We start from the raw sequence: 14,634 nt of genomic DNA, 5'->3' as shown, positions 1-14,634 counted from the left end.
GGAATATTAATTGCATTCAATCTAATTCAGGTTTTGCATATTACTGTATGTTTACCCACAATAAATTATGTCAATGCATATATTTTATTTAAAACCAGTAAGGCTAGATAAGAAAGCCTGTACAAGACAAAAAGGAAATATTCTTTATACTTTTTGCCTCTCGGAGAAAAACACTGCAATATGTTAATGAAATCACATTAGGCTATAAAATGCTATTATTCTGAATTCATCTCAGTAAAAGAAGTTAACAAAGTTCTAGCTCTTAGAACACCTCCTTAAAAAAAAAACTTATCACATTGCTTCTATATTTCTTTCTACTCATCACTCAACCAGTGATATATAGAAACATACATCACGAATACATGCAAATGTATACAAATAGTTTAACAGTCAAATGATACAAAGTTTTCAAATATAATGCTGTATTTAAATTCATGTCCCTAAAGGGGAAAAAAAAAATATCTTCCATGTCTGGAAATACCCAAGGCCTTTTTAAAATTGTATCAGAATAGACATTTTCATTTATGTGTTTACATTTCCCTCTCTATAGGTACCATTTCTACTGGGCTGAAGGAGCTGGTCACATCATAGTGGGATTCCTCAACACATCGGAAGCATGATTTATTCTTTTACTATAGGTCATAAAAAATCATAATAGACTCACACTCCTACAGACTGTAGCACACTATGGTAAATGAGACTAAATGCAACAAACATAAAACAACATGATTAATTAACACTCTGGTCCAATCCCACATAGCATAAACCCTGCTTTAGAGGATACTGAGAAAACCCCAGTTCCTTCCAGAAGCACTACTCTACAAGTCCTGGGCTGTGGCTTTCAGGATGTGTCTGAACTGCTGATTGGTGTAGGACAGAGTGCAATGTCTCATGCTCAGGGAAGGAAGACCTTTCTGAGTAATACAAGAGTCAGATTACACCTAATTTGTCACCACTTTTTGTCATACCACACGAAGCCTCTTCTAGAAGAGGATATGTAATTTCCTGGCTTTTCTAAGATGCCAAACAAATATTTTAAACAGGTGCTAGCTAGCCACTGAGAACATTCCTATGAGCATAGCCCATATTTTTTGCTTTTCTTAGAGGTGCTAGTACCCAAATTTTGGATGCATCTTGATTCCACACCGTGACAAGCCCAGGCATGTTCCAGGCCTCACCACTTAACTCTACAATTTCCCTGGAACAGAAAACAGGAGGTACATCTCAAAGGAGTCACAGCATGTGATGAGTACATGAATGGATACTGGTGTAGATGGCAGGACATCAAGATCCAGAACATCAGCTACAGCGCACATCAAAAGCTAAGTCAAGATATAGCCAAAAAGATCATGGAATGAGTATTTATGTCTCTTCCCATTCATACCTTTGAAGCGTTTTGTTAGATTAAATGCTTAGAGACTGAGAAAGTATTCTAAGAAAGCATCACTATGGATTGCTGTGCTCTTTCATGTTTTCACTCGACATCTACTTTGCCAGTAGCTGATCCTGGAGAAACTATTAGTCTGATTCTGTACATGGCCACAGAGTCCTCTGTTCATGAAACAGGGTAGGAAGTATATTTAGAACTGGTAACAATTTTGCACTTAGGAAGAAAATCTTCAGAAACTGGAAACACTTTTCCACTTGCATACTTTGATTTGCAAGGAAATGAAAGGTAGTGATAAATCCTAAGAAAATACTGGAGATCATCAATATTTAGAGAAAAAGAAACAAATGCTTTCTTGAAATTTGTAAGGCTGCACTCGGAAGAAGAGATTAAATATTCCAGAACAACCACACTTTTAGCCCTAAATTAATTCCATCAGCTGTCAGCGTTTGCTAAGAGATCTGTCAGGAAGAGCCATCCTGGCATATCTCTACAATCAACAAAAAATAGACACCTACAAAAGGTAGTGAACTGAATTATCTGCTGAATTCATCTGTCTCTCTCCAATAGCAGAGGGAGCAGAGAATGACTTGCCTCCCACTTAACACTGTGGTTTCAGTTTGGGCAGCAGGGCTGTTTCAGCCAGCAGGGCTCAGCTCTGCTGTCTCTTCTGTGGCCTTTCAGGCTCGTACGAGCGTTTGTGCAGCTGAACAGGGAATTGGCTTGGGGACTTGATGCGGACGGAGAGGAGAGGAAAAAAAGGTGGTTTTTCAGCTAGACATATTTCCCAATGGGTTCACCATGCAGCTGCAGGATAGTTTTACAGACAACTAAAGGAATGATAGAGAGATGGGAAAAGCAGCTAAGGAAAGATGAGAAGGACACAGACTGCTTCGGCTGGGATTTTGGAAACTCAGCTTCAATTAAGGTAAAGAGTCAACAGCACAGCAGCCTTTAAGTTTTCTGATACAGACCAAAAATATCAGAGCCCCATTATTCAAATCACTGATCCACTATTAAATTCATTCTGCCGGGCTGAAGTGGTTTAACAATTTTGAATGTTTATTTTCCTACTGATTACCTAATGCTGCTCACAAATCAGTTATCCTAGTCACTTCCCTATCACTGGCTGCCATAAAGATGGCATAAAAGCATCAAGCTAGTGAACTTCGTATTGTGTACTCTGCCTGATTCAACAGATATGTGATCATGTGCACATGTTTCATCCAGCTCTCATGTGTTGTTGGACATTATGGCAATGAATAGATTATGTCAATCCACAGGTCTTGGTATTAATTACTGTGGAAATACAGTAATACTGTGGAAATACAGCCCAAGTAGCTGGAGCAAAACAGGATGAATCCAAATCTTAGTGTACTGAAACATGTCCTGTTCAGAGTAGTTTCAGAGCCAAGATAACATTTTAGAAAACAGAAAATGTTTTCACAAAAATACCCAAAATTTAATTTCACTTTTAACCCTGTGCAAATGCTTACTTATTAAAGTGACTTATCACTTGAAGCACTCTCTGGAAACTGTTGAACAAGCACCAAATAAAATGTTGTTGTTTAAAGCTCAAAATAACAGCAAACATAATAAGATAGCTTTTGCTCTTTTCCAGTAAGTACATTAGTAGGACATTAGCATTTATTTAATAGAATAGAAAATTTTAAACATTTTCTCTAATGTCTAACTACAGTGAAGTTCAGTGCTGGAAAACAAGCATTTCAGTGTAACTGATTAGGCACTTTGCTCCTAGACACAGCATTCTGTCAAAGACAGACAGAAAACAAAACCATGTCATAATAGGCTGGAGACGGGATAACAACCATTAGTCCCTACTGTGAAAACAAACCAGTCTGCACTCTCGTGTATGACTGACTGAACCGATCTGTTTTCAACCTTCCCAGAAATCCTTAATAAATCCTTAATACCAAAGCTATTGAGGATGCAATTTTCTGGTGTAAACAGAACTTGGAGATCAATGTGTCTGTATTTTTTTCAAGCATGTCATTCAATTATACAGTTAATTATCATTAGCCAAAACCCAACAGTGAATGGAAACTTTGCTCAAAATAAATGCCCATAAAAATATGAATATGAACCAACACTAATTTTACTAGAATTTAGCTTAAAGAGTTCTAGCCATTAACTGCCAAAAAGAAAAAAACAAAACTCAAATGGCATCATGCTGTCACTTTGCATAATCTGTGTGAAAAAATTCATATTCACCGAAGCCATCAGCAATACATTAAGATTTGATGTAGCTCAACGTATTTGAAGCAGAGTAATCATGAGTTGGAACATTCTGGTGAGTTGATTGAAATGTTGCATAACTATCTACAAATCAATTTACCACATGAATGACAGTTTGAACAGTCCTTTCCTCTGAGAAACAGAGCTACATTGTCAATTGTAATACATTCTGCACTCCAATACCTGAAACGATTATGAAATACAGTCCTGATGCATGCAAAAACAAATATCAATTGAAACACATCCAGTTTCATTGCAATCATCAACTGAAATAATTTCCTAATCTGTTCACAATAGCAGTTACAAAAATGTCATATTTACATCCACCGTCCAACCTATGAGCCGTAGAAGTTGTGTAATTGTTAAACTAATATTGAACTCATCAGAAAACATTGAGGAAATACACTGACCTACTTGTACACAATCAGTTCTAGTTCCTTCTGAAAACTTCAGTAGATAAACATATTTTATGAATATTCAATTTCTACACATGGTCCAAAAGTCTTATCTTGACCAAGAGAATGTAGAAGCAGGACTGTTAACCAAGTGCTTCACATTAAATTTGTAAAAGCCTTCAGCAGTGATCTGAAGAACTATTGGGCAGAATGCATAATATTTTTATCTCATCATCTTGTGAACAATTCTCAAAATATCCAGTACAACAAGTCACAGTTGAATAACTTCTCACTATATCCTTCCACTCAGACTACAATCTCTTACAGGGCTTGTTCCACCTCTCATAAACTTGAGTTGAATTTTGATACTGGACTGATAAAAACAACAAATGATGCAGTGATCAAGTCTTAATTCATAGCAAAGTCCCTAATGGAAAAGAAGGCCTTTTGAGCTGTGTAGGCACTCTTCTGCTCCTCAGTAGGGATGAAATAGGATGTGCACAAATTAGCTTGGTTTAGACCTTCTGATATGATCTTTCCAAATGAGGAAGATATTTGTGACACAGACTTCCGTCAATTATGGTGTGTTAACATTACTGTGTCTTGTTAAGATGAAGACTGTGAGAGCACTAGAATCTGAAATGAAAGTGGAGCCTTTTCTAAATGACAACTTTTATAAAAAATACAGGGTATGTTATTTTGTAAACCCATGCCAAAATATGAATGTTTAATTTTTGTTAAACTGATGTTTAACAATTCCTCTTATTGTCTGTGTAAAGTACCCCTGCATTCAGAGCAGTATCCAGGCTGAATCAGGGTATTTGTTTATCATCCTTTGTGACAGGGAAGCTTGGGTTGCCTTAGCTCATTCCTTGGTCTTTAGGAGACAACACTGAAATCTTACCTCTCTTTTGTTTTACCTCCTGAAGTAGCAGGATATTGGAAATGAGGTGTGTTCGGTGGCCTTGATTTTCAATTCCCAGTTTTCTAAGGTCAATTTCCGTAAGATGGAATAAGTCCTGTAGCAAATGCCAAAGTAAGAAAAATATTATACTATTAATTAAATAATTAATTATACTATTAACACAGGAGAATTCAAGTGTCTTTCAGATACATTTCCTGTTTCTCATACCATAATAGCTAAGCTACATAATAGCAAATGTATGTATATTTATATGTTATATGAAGACCTCTTGTCATGATTAGGTACGTCATTGAAGGAATGAGGTATTTTTCTTTTAAAACATTAATTCATTGTCTCTCAATTTTTTCTCAAAACACATCTGGTCAAGTTATCTGGAGAGTTTCTAAAAACCATGACTTCTTTGAGTTAAAAAAAAAAAAAAAAAAAAATCCCCAAAAGTGCTAGTATGCCAATTGCACTTAAACTAATATAGGAAGACATATCTCAGCATGAACTGATAGGAATAACGATTTTGGAAAGGAAGGTTGTGTATAATGGAGATGATATTCACTGTAATAGTAGATAACATGAGTTGTGACACTGTTTTGAAGAACAAGAATTTCCATATAATGCATTTGGGTAATCAAACCTGAATGGTTCGCTTTTAATCCACTTTCTCTCCAAAAACTCATTACTATTTTTTTTTCAAAATAAGTTGCTGAATAACTCCAGGCAGTATGTATAAGTCAGTACAGAATTTCAATTTGATGTTGATTTATAAGTAGGTACAAAGCTTCATTTGATGATAAAAACTTTCAGAGCAAATAGGAAATATATCAAAATATATTTCTTTATATTTTTACTGTGTTTACTGTGTTTTCGCTGTAAATAAGATCAAGAGAGGTACATAGAATGTACAGTATTTTGTTACTAGCAAGTCATGTTACTGAAAGTGGCCTTTTCCAATGGAGATTTGCAATTTGGACTCTAAAACACAACATGAGATTCACTGTCTAAATAATAAGACAATTGACACAGAGTTTCTAGTGTGAACCACTGTTTTTGAAGCTGTAATTTTAAAGTCTTTTTTTCAAACTAAAACCACTCCAAAAGCCTAACATTATTTGCTTTAGACTGAACAGTGCTCTTATTACTGAAAGCCTCAATTTCTTAAGTCACTAGCTAACACTTTTTTTAAAAAAAAAAGGTTCTCACTGTTGGAGAACTTCAGTCATGCCTCAGAATGTCATACTCTTTCTCAAATGATAACTCGTATGTAACTAATGACATGGAAGTAGGGAGTTGAATAATTATTACTTCTAATTTATTCCTTTCTAGATTTGCTCAAATGCAAAAGTTGGTACTAAGGTTGAATTCACATTTCAGTAGAAAGGATTTTTCAGCTTTGGCAACAGTGACAGTGTTCCACTTCTTTTCTCAAAGACCCAACATCCTTCTTCCAAATTTGGAATCATCCTCCAAGAAACCCACAAAAGAGTACAAATACAATATGCCTGCTCTTCAAACTTCAACAAAAAGTTTGTAAGAAGGAACAAAAAGTTTGTAAGATTGCTGTTAACTGAACAGCAGATGCTCAGGGTAAAACAATGGGAACTTTTACAGACACATTTTGGTTGTGTTTTTAGTAGCTTTAAAGATGTTACTTAACGTTTTCTCAAGAATTTTATTGAAAAAGGACAACTCTCACCTCTATACCATCATATTGTTCAAAGAGTGTGCAGTATTCTGCAAGACCAAGCTGGGTCAGCCAGTTAGAAATGGGTAGATACTTCATTATCTATTCCCTTCCAGTGCCTACGACTCTGAAAAACAAAACCAAATTACAAATAACATTGCTTAGGAATGTTAAATGACTGAACTCAGAAAGCACTTCATAACAGGCAAGTTTCACTATTATGGCCAAAGAGATTAACACTTGTTTTTAAAACTGTTCAACAGCTTCACCAAGAATATATTTTTTAAGACTACAAATTTTATATTTAACTGTGAATACTTAAGATTCCATATTAGTACGTGACAATTAAAAAATATCTACAATAACTGCTAGAAAGTCATCACACTTATCATCCCAGAACAAAAAGAAATTCTACACTAAGCATTAAAGTAATCCCAGAATTTCCACAGAGCAACATTCTCTTTAAAAATACATTGATAAACAGTGGCTATCTAATCTTACTTGGCCAGCTGCATTTACTCTGTTTTTAATTTGTACTAAAAAAACCCCAAACCAACAAATAAATGCAAACCAAAATAACAATACCCCTGTCCTCCATGCCCCCATATGAAAATTCAAGCAGAAAATGTTGTTACCCTTGTATGACAAGATACTAAGAAATACAAGATGCATTGCTTTCAAATATACTGCAATTACACCTTTGAATGGGATTATTTATGGCACACTTTTACATGCCATTAAGTATTTGCTAACACCTCGGTACACTTACCCTTTTTGTTTCAATGAAAAATTTGTTCCTACAGCTGAGGGAGAAAAAAAATGCCCTTTCTCTCACAAGATAACTAATTGCCTTTCTGATCTTGCTGCTAATGGTAGTTTTGGCAAATAAACAACTCTTATTCAACCAGTATTAATTACACTGTTCATTGGATGCAGGGTACAGCCTAGTGGTCAGGACTCAAGATATATTCATAGCCTGATCAAGGTTAAGAGTAAAACGGAATTGCAAAATAAACTGTTAAAACCACTAAATATATCATTATGAGATGTGGTTGTAGGCAGAGGGAGTTTCCTATTGTTCTTCTACTTTTACACCATTTATTTTATCTCTGGAAACAGAATTAATTTTTTCTTAAGGCAGGTAATGACACATTTTAAGATGCAAAATATGATTATAAACACACTGGCAAAGTGTGTGGCAGATTTTGGGCACATATTTTTTTCTCTACTAAGAAATGATTATCCTTCCTTTACAGAGAAAGGAAGGGAAGCAAATATAAATGACAGCATGTATTGCAGAGAAAGACAAGATCTCTGTTCTATTTATCTATTCCAAACACTGTCAGTTCCTGTACATCTAAGGACCTGCAAAAAGAGATCATCATAGGTTTAGTCAGGTCACCAGATTTTTGTGGGATAGAACCACTAAGGTGCCACGACACGCTTCTATTTATTCAGTTAGACTTCTGTTATTACTTAACAAGGTCAAGACTGAAGTTATTCTGGACTCCTAATATGGAAGGTCTTGCATAATTATCCACATAATTTATACCATTTCAGGGGTTTTCACATAAAAACAAACAATTTAAATCCAACCTAGGTTTGTATCATTCTATTCCTGAACACCACCTGTTCAGAGGCTTTTATGAAATCAAATTACTGCTAAAAAGTTATGAAATTAGTAATAAAGGGAGATTCCTAGCGTGCCTCTCTGATCTACTGAGCTGAACTTTTACTTTCAGAGTGCTTTCCTGCATTCTCTCTCACAGTTGCAGTCATGCATCCTGGGGCACACGTGATGCAAATGCACAGAGGAAGGTGTTTTATACCTTGTAGCTTTTAAATCCAATTGTTCACACTACAATGCTTTACTATACTGATAATTCATTACTTCATTCCTCTGTCTCAGTATCCCAGAACCATTAAAAGATGCTGCTGCTGATGTTGGCTTGTTATACTCCAAACACAAGGTAAGTGATGTGTAATACCAGATTCTTACTTCAGCTATGATTTTGTCAAGTTTGCATCGCTGTAATTTTTTTAAAAGCATGTATGTGTGTATGACAAAGGGCACCAAAACTGAGTAATTCCAGATCACTGTGTGATTATAGTAAGTATTCCAGGCACAGTAATTCAAGCTCCTTTTTCAGTTTCCCCTTGGGATTCAGGCAGTAATATGACAAGCCACATATCATGGTGTAATCCTGCCCCCAGCAAAATTACTCATGTGAGTCAGCAGAGCCAGCAATTTCATCTCATCTGGAAAGTCATTTCCCTTATTGTGCCTTTTCTATTTCAGCAAAATTGACTTGGATTGTACCTCCAAATTAAAACTAGCCTCCTGCTGTGACAAAGTAATTTATTAGGATAAATTGATATATTGGACAGCTGCCCAAGTAAGTTTTCTTAAGGCTTTTAATCACTTGAACTTGGCATGCTTTCTAACTTGAATGAAAGGCCCATCAGTTTTGTTTTCAGATAGACTGTGATGTACTTCCATTTCAGATGTACCTTTATCTTTTTCTGTCATTAGTTAAATCAACAAACCCTCTAAATTATGGCCTCAGTAACTCTGACCTTCCCATGCAACAGCATGTACACCTCAGGTCCTGTGTTGTGGCACTGAGTAATAACACTGACCAAAGGTCTGTCCCCTTTGCTGATCACAACTATTTACGCTTAACTAAGCAATTCATTCAGGACTGTTGTATTGTAATGCATGTTCGAATGGCTGAAAGTTTCTGCCATTGGAGTGACAGTTTCTGAATGCTGTAGAATGAACAACTAAAAAAATTGGAAGTGGAGAGTTTGTGATGCCACCCCTCAGAGATTTTACTGTCTTAATACAAAAGAACTACCTCTTCTTTTGCAGCCCAGGTTAGAATTCTATTTCTTCTCTTTCTTCTTTGAACAATTTGCCAGTTGTAAGGTATGTTGTAAGTAGTGCAGGTAATTTTCCAAAACACACAGATTTACATCTTAAGACAGTAAATCTGTGTGTTTTGGAAACATCTCAAAAGATAACTGTTTTGTAGAAGGAATACTAAATGCAAAGTGGGAAAGCCAGAAGGTATCAGTCAATGACCCCAAAAGCTTGCTTCATCTCCACAGAAGTGTTAACATTTTAGTGAGAAAAGTAACCTTCTTCTCTGAGATTTGTTTCTACAGTAATGGTAATTTGCCATAATTTTCATGACACTTTTTCTAGCCTACTGCATTAAATAAATTTTCCAGTTAAGAATTGGACAAGGTTCTCCTAACCTAATAAAGCTATGGGCTGGCAATGCACTTATTAAAGTCTATCATAAAGCCAAATCCATCGTTTCTGCTAGCAAAAAGGGAAGGGCACCTGCAAGACAGGGCAAGAGACAGAAGCAGCAGAAATATGTGAACCAAATTCAGAAATAGCAGAACCAAAGTGTCAGACACTGATCAAACAAATACTGGTACTGTGTACTAGTCAGTCCAGAGAAAGCACTTATTGGGCCAAGGACTGTAGCTAAAAGGAGTTGGAAACTAGAACCAAAAATTCCTTCCTCTCTGTATTCACAGGAACAGAGCTTGGTACCTTGCATGTAAACTGGATGACATCACAAGTAAATATCACCATTCTTTTTCTCAGATAGGAACAACATGGAAAACCTTGACCTTTTGGTTAACTCTGCATGAAAAACAATGATAGGTGATAATTACTCGTTGTGTAATAATTAGCACAATCAGATTTCAACTCTAGACTTCCATGAAAAGAACATCACAAGGGAAGAACTACCTAAGTAAGAAAATTTCATAGATAGGAATGTGACCTGTGTAGAAACCTTGTGCACAGAGCATCAAGGGTAAAGAGGGAAAAAGAAAGCATAAGAACATAATGTAAAAAAAGGCTTATGTTCTTATAGTTATGATAGTTTAACAAAATGAAACAAAGAAATAAAAGTGATCAAAGTAGTACCTCTGATAAATCTCTGTTATAATACGTAGAAAACACACAGGAAAATAATGAAAAAATATGTGAGAGAGACGATCTGGCAGAGAAAGTTACCCAGAGGAAGGGGCTGTTATTTCAAGTCAACTCAGGTGTCTTCTTTCCTTCACTGTACACAAAAAAACTTGTGCTGCTGCAAAGCAAGCAATGACAAGGAGGTGCTTAAACAGCAAAAGTGAAAATTTGAGACATTAAGTGTCCAGTCAAATCCTGCTACAGGTTATGGACTCCTCTTCCATCTAGAAAAGAGTCTGCATGTAAACATAAACCCTTTAATGTATCCCGGACTGCAAAATAAAACAAGTGAGGCACAGACTTCCTTACTTTGGCCAACTGTGTTCTGGGAACAACTACAGCAAAGGGACTGGTAATCCTCTGGGGAGTGGCAGCACTTTAAGTCACTGTGGCTTTTTGATTCAGTGCAAAAATCAAGGCCCTTGAACAGAAGAAATGATAAAGCTGCATGGAAAATTTCAGTTCTGATTTGTGATACCCAAGAGGTTTAAATCCTGGGGTTTAGAACAATCTGAAAGTCTTTTAAGCATACCAAGTTGATGTATTGCTAAACAGTCCCTTTCTCTCTTAATGAAAGGACAGGCTTGAATAAAGTGTCTATGTCTTTATCCCATCGGAGTGTATGCAGAAGCTATATTGCTGAAAAGTGACCAAAACATATTTTACTAGACTCATATTTCATGATTTGTTGAAAAGAGATGAGTACGGGAAAACAGTAGCAAATACAAGGCAAAAACTGTGTACCTCCAAATATACCACTATATTGCAACACTGCATTGGCAAACAGATCAAAACAAGCACTTAAATTCAAGCAGTGACTCTATTACATTGAATTTAAAATACAAATGAAAGATGTCCCACTGGAACTTCTAAACCACCATATTTTAAAGTCATAATCAGTATTTGCAACGTAAGTGTTATATAACATATAAACATAACATAACAAAAAAAGATACTTTTAAAAAATCCTAAGACTGTGTACATATGAGATTTAACTTTTACCCTTCTTTCCTCTTTCTTGGAATTTCTAGGCATTTCATTTCAAGCTTTTCCCCTAACTGTGACTAATAAAACATAATTTAAAACTCTGAAATTCTCAAAGTTTTATGGAAAACTTGAAATTGAAAATTAATTGTAAACTCTAAGAAATGCATTTAATTTTTGCCATAATGCAAATGACAAACATAAGTTTGCTTGTAGGATACCATAAGCTGCAAGCTTCTTTTTTTCTTTATATTGCTACCAATGAGCAGTTTGCGTACTACAAGCTAGGTAGACATAGGTGAACTTTATAGATTGTTTATAGTTACATTGTGAACCATCACATTTTCATCAAATGAGTTAAATTAAAGCACAAGTCTGAGAATCTTATAGGGTAAAGATATGATGACAACTCCTCCTAGTGGGAGCACATCTGACACAACAAAATTGAGAAAAATACAGATTTCCTATGTATCATGCTAGGTTTTTGCTGGTACTAGCTAGGTCTGCACTTTTTCTACCCTTTACTGATCTAAACTATTCATCCAACTTTTCAGTACTCTAGAAAAACAGCTATGGGCTTTTAAGGAAGGTGAAAATAATTTCACTTTAAAGCTTGCTGTTACACTGGCAAAACATGGTTTCTACACATAACTGAAAAGCAGGTTTCAAATTAATCGAAAGCAATCTTTTACTGTAGGACTACGTGTCACCACCACCTCTTCAAACAGTGGGTGAGACTGATGTCATGTAAAGTAACTTACATTTATCATGAACAATGAAGCTCTGCTGATTTACTGGTGCTGGGAATGCAGCTCGCCGTGGCTCCTTTTTGTTTCCTCTTTCACTCATACTTTGTTTCAACTGTGCCAGGAATGATTTCCATGTGAATGAATCCCTGCATTTATCTGAATAGACTACTCTGTTCAACCAATTCCATCTCCAAGGCTCAGACTGTCACAGACATTACACATGCTGTTCAGCCTGAACCTAGAGGCGTGATTTTACCAGAATAGCTCAGAGCAGACAGAGCTATTAGGAATATGCAGTATCACGTACTATACTGAACAGGCTATCAATACTCTAATTAATTTATTTTAGTCCCTGATTTGCTTCATGTTTCCTTGTTCAAATTGTTTTAAGTCCAAAATATTTTTGGTGAAATTTTGACAAATTGTTGTGAAAGATGTAAGGATACTGGATTCTTTGAAAAGAAACTATTAGCCTAAATATTGTTGGCAGTCCAGGCACTGAAGGGATACTTCCAACATGGATTTTTATGTCAATCCAACATTTAGCAAATCTGTTGCAGACTACAGAGAAACAAATACAAAACATTACTCAACTTGTATATGCTGTTCTGGCCAATGTTTGTGTAAAGATAAATAGTCTACAAAGTACCAGGCAGGAGTTAAATACATACTGACTCAGCAACTACACAGCAGATTTTCATGCCAGACATCTCACAAAAAATACCACAGACATCAAGCTACTTTATGTCAGACTTCAAATCAGGTATTTTCAGTTGGTGGGATTTCAATACTTATTACCAGCAGCTTACAAGAAACAACTAAGACAGTGGTTCTTCATTCTTTATGTACTGCTTATGGAAGACAGAGACTAACCGCCCTTAATTTATTTTCCTTACATACAGGAGTGCAACTTTATCCATTTCATAACATCAACATATTTTTAATTATTAAGCCAAAGTTCTAGAACAGAAGCAGTTTTTCATACAATCTTATTCAATGGGGAATACAATGTCACTGATATCCTGGGTAGCAAAAGGATAAATAGGATAAATGAGTTTAAAAGATGGTATATGCAGTTAAAACAAAAAAATAAAAAACTATTTAAAACAAAGACAACCAAAATTTCTGAAAATTCTTACAGGATGAATTACCAACAGCTTTGGTGACATGCTTATATACTTATATATTTGTATACTTATGTTCTTACAACACTTGTAAAAGCATACATTTGTCCTAGGAAGAGAATTTTGGTCCAATTCATGCAAATGTTCTTGCATTTCACAGGGAATTAAGAAGTGGCACAAAGCTGCTCCACTAGCACAAAGTATTTCAAAGAATTTTGAAAGTGTCACTTTGCTCTTGCAGATTTTAATAATACTTGACCCAGTGTATGGGCAATTCCCTAACTCTCTCTCGATGCCCAGATTAGTTATTGTACATTCTCCTGCCACTGGTCTAAAGTTAAAAAGAATGTACTGTGTATGTTTTTTGATTCCCAGAAATGGCAAATTTTTGTTTGTGCTTAATGCAGGTGATATGACAGCAATAAGGTGATCGAGTATTAATGAATCTAGCATGTCACCAGAAAAGCCTAGTAAAAATCTCCAAATACATTCAGTACAAGCAACTTAGCAGATCTTTTGAAGGCTAGAGCTAATTGTAACAATATTTATGTGATCAGACTCAAATAAATAAATAGAACTAAGATCATCAAACACTTAAAAAGAAAGTGTTGATCATACAGTCTATTAAATCTTTCCTCTTTCTGTCTGTCTGTGTGGTCTTTTGTAGCTAGATGGGAGTTCATCCTACCTGCACAAGCAGTGTTAGTTCAGTGCTGAAATTGAGCCAGCATACACTGTTGAAAAGACTCCACAGCTGCTTCTCAGCTTGAACAGCCAGAGCCTGTAACGCACCCAGCAGTAACAGACTGTAAATACATATGCCATATAATCAGAAATCTGATTAAAGCTAGCATGCTAAGCTCTCTGCGGGGAGAGGGGATCAAGAAAAAAAAATGAGTTTACATCTGTGATTCCATGCTAAAATTTTACTGTGGACTGATCCAATTTGAACTGTCTAGTCCTGCTCCTTTCAATTCCTCAGCCATATCAACCCAGAAGTTCCTCACCTCCACTGCACCAAGTCTACCATTTGTGTGGTCAGATGCTAAACTGGATACATGAAATAGTCCTATTTTACTGAAAACACAAGCTTTTGTCCCTGTGGAGTGTGTATTTTTTTTAAAATGTGCAGATCCAGGACC

The 14,634-nt window shown here is 35.8% G+C and overlaps 1 protein-coding gene across 1 annotated transcript in view; it reads right to left on the bottom strand.

Moving 5' to 3' along the window:
• The window catches only part of BCAR3 (BCAR3 adaptor protein, NSP family member), a 69,026-nt gene extending 62,268 nt beyond the window's left edge, over positions 1-6,758 (bottom strand). Inside the window, exons 1-2 of the mRNA XM_082286788.1 lie at positions 6,651-6,758; positions 4,943-5,057 (exon numbers count right to left, since the gene is read on the bottom strand). Coding sequence (XP_082142914.1) covers positions 4,943-5,057; positions 6,651-6,737 — 202 coding nt within the window. The 5' untranslated portion in view covers positions 6,738-6,758. The remainder of the gene's footprint in view (positions 1-4,942; positions 5,058-6,650) is intronic.
• Between the last annotated feature and the right edge of the window lie 7,876 nt (positions 6,759-14,634).

Source organism: Coloeus monedula, assembly GCF_965178545.1.
Source record: "Coloeus monedula genome assembly, chromosome: 9".
In the NCBI taxonomy this organism is placed as follows: Eukaryota; Metazoa; Chordata; class Aves; order Passeriformes; family Corvidae; genus Coloeus; species Coloeus monedula.
Note: the sequence above shows the minus strand (reverse complement) of the source record. Positions and strands in the feature narration are given on the sequence as shown.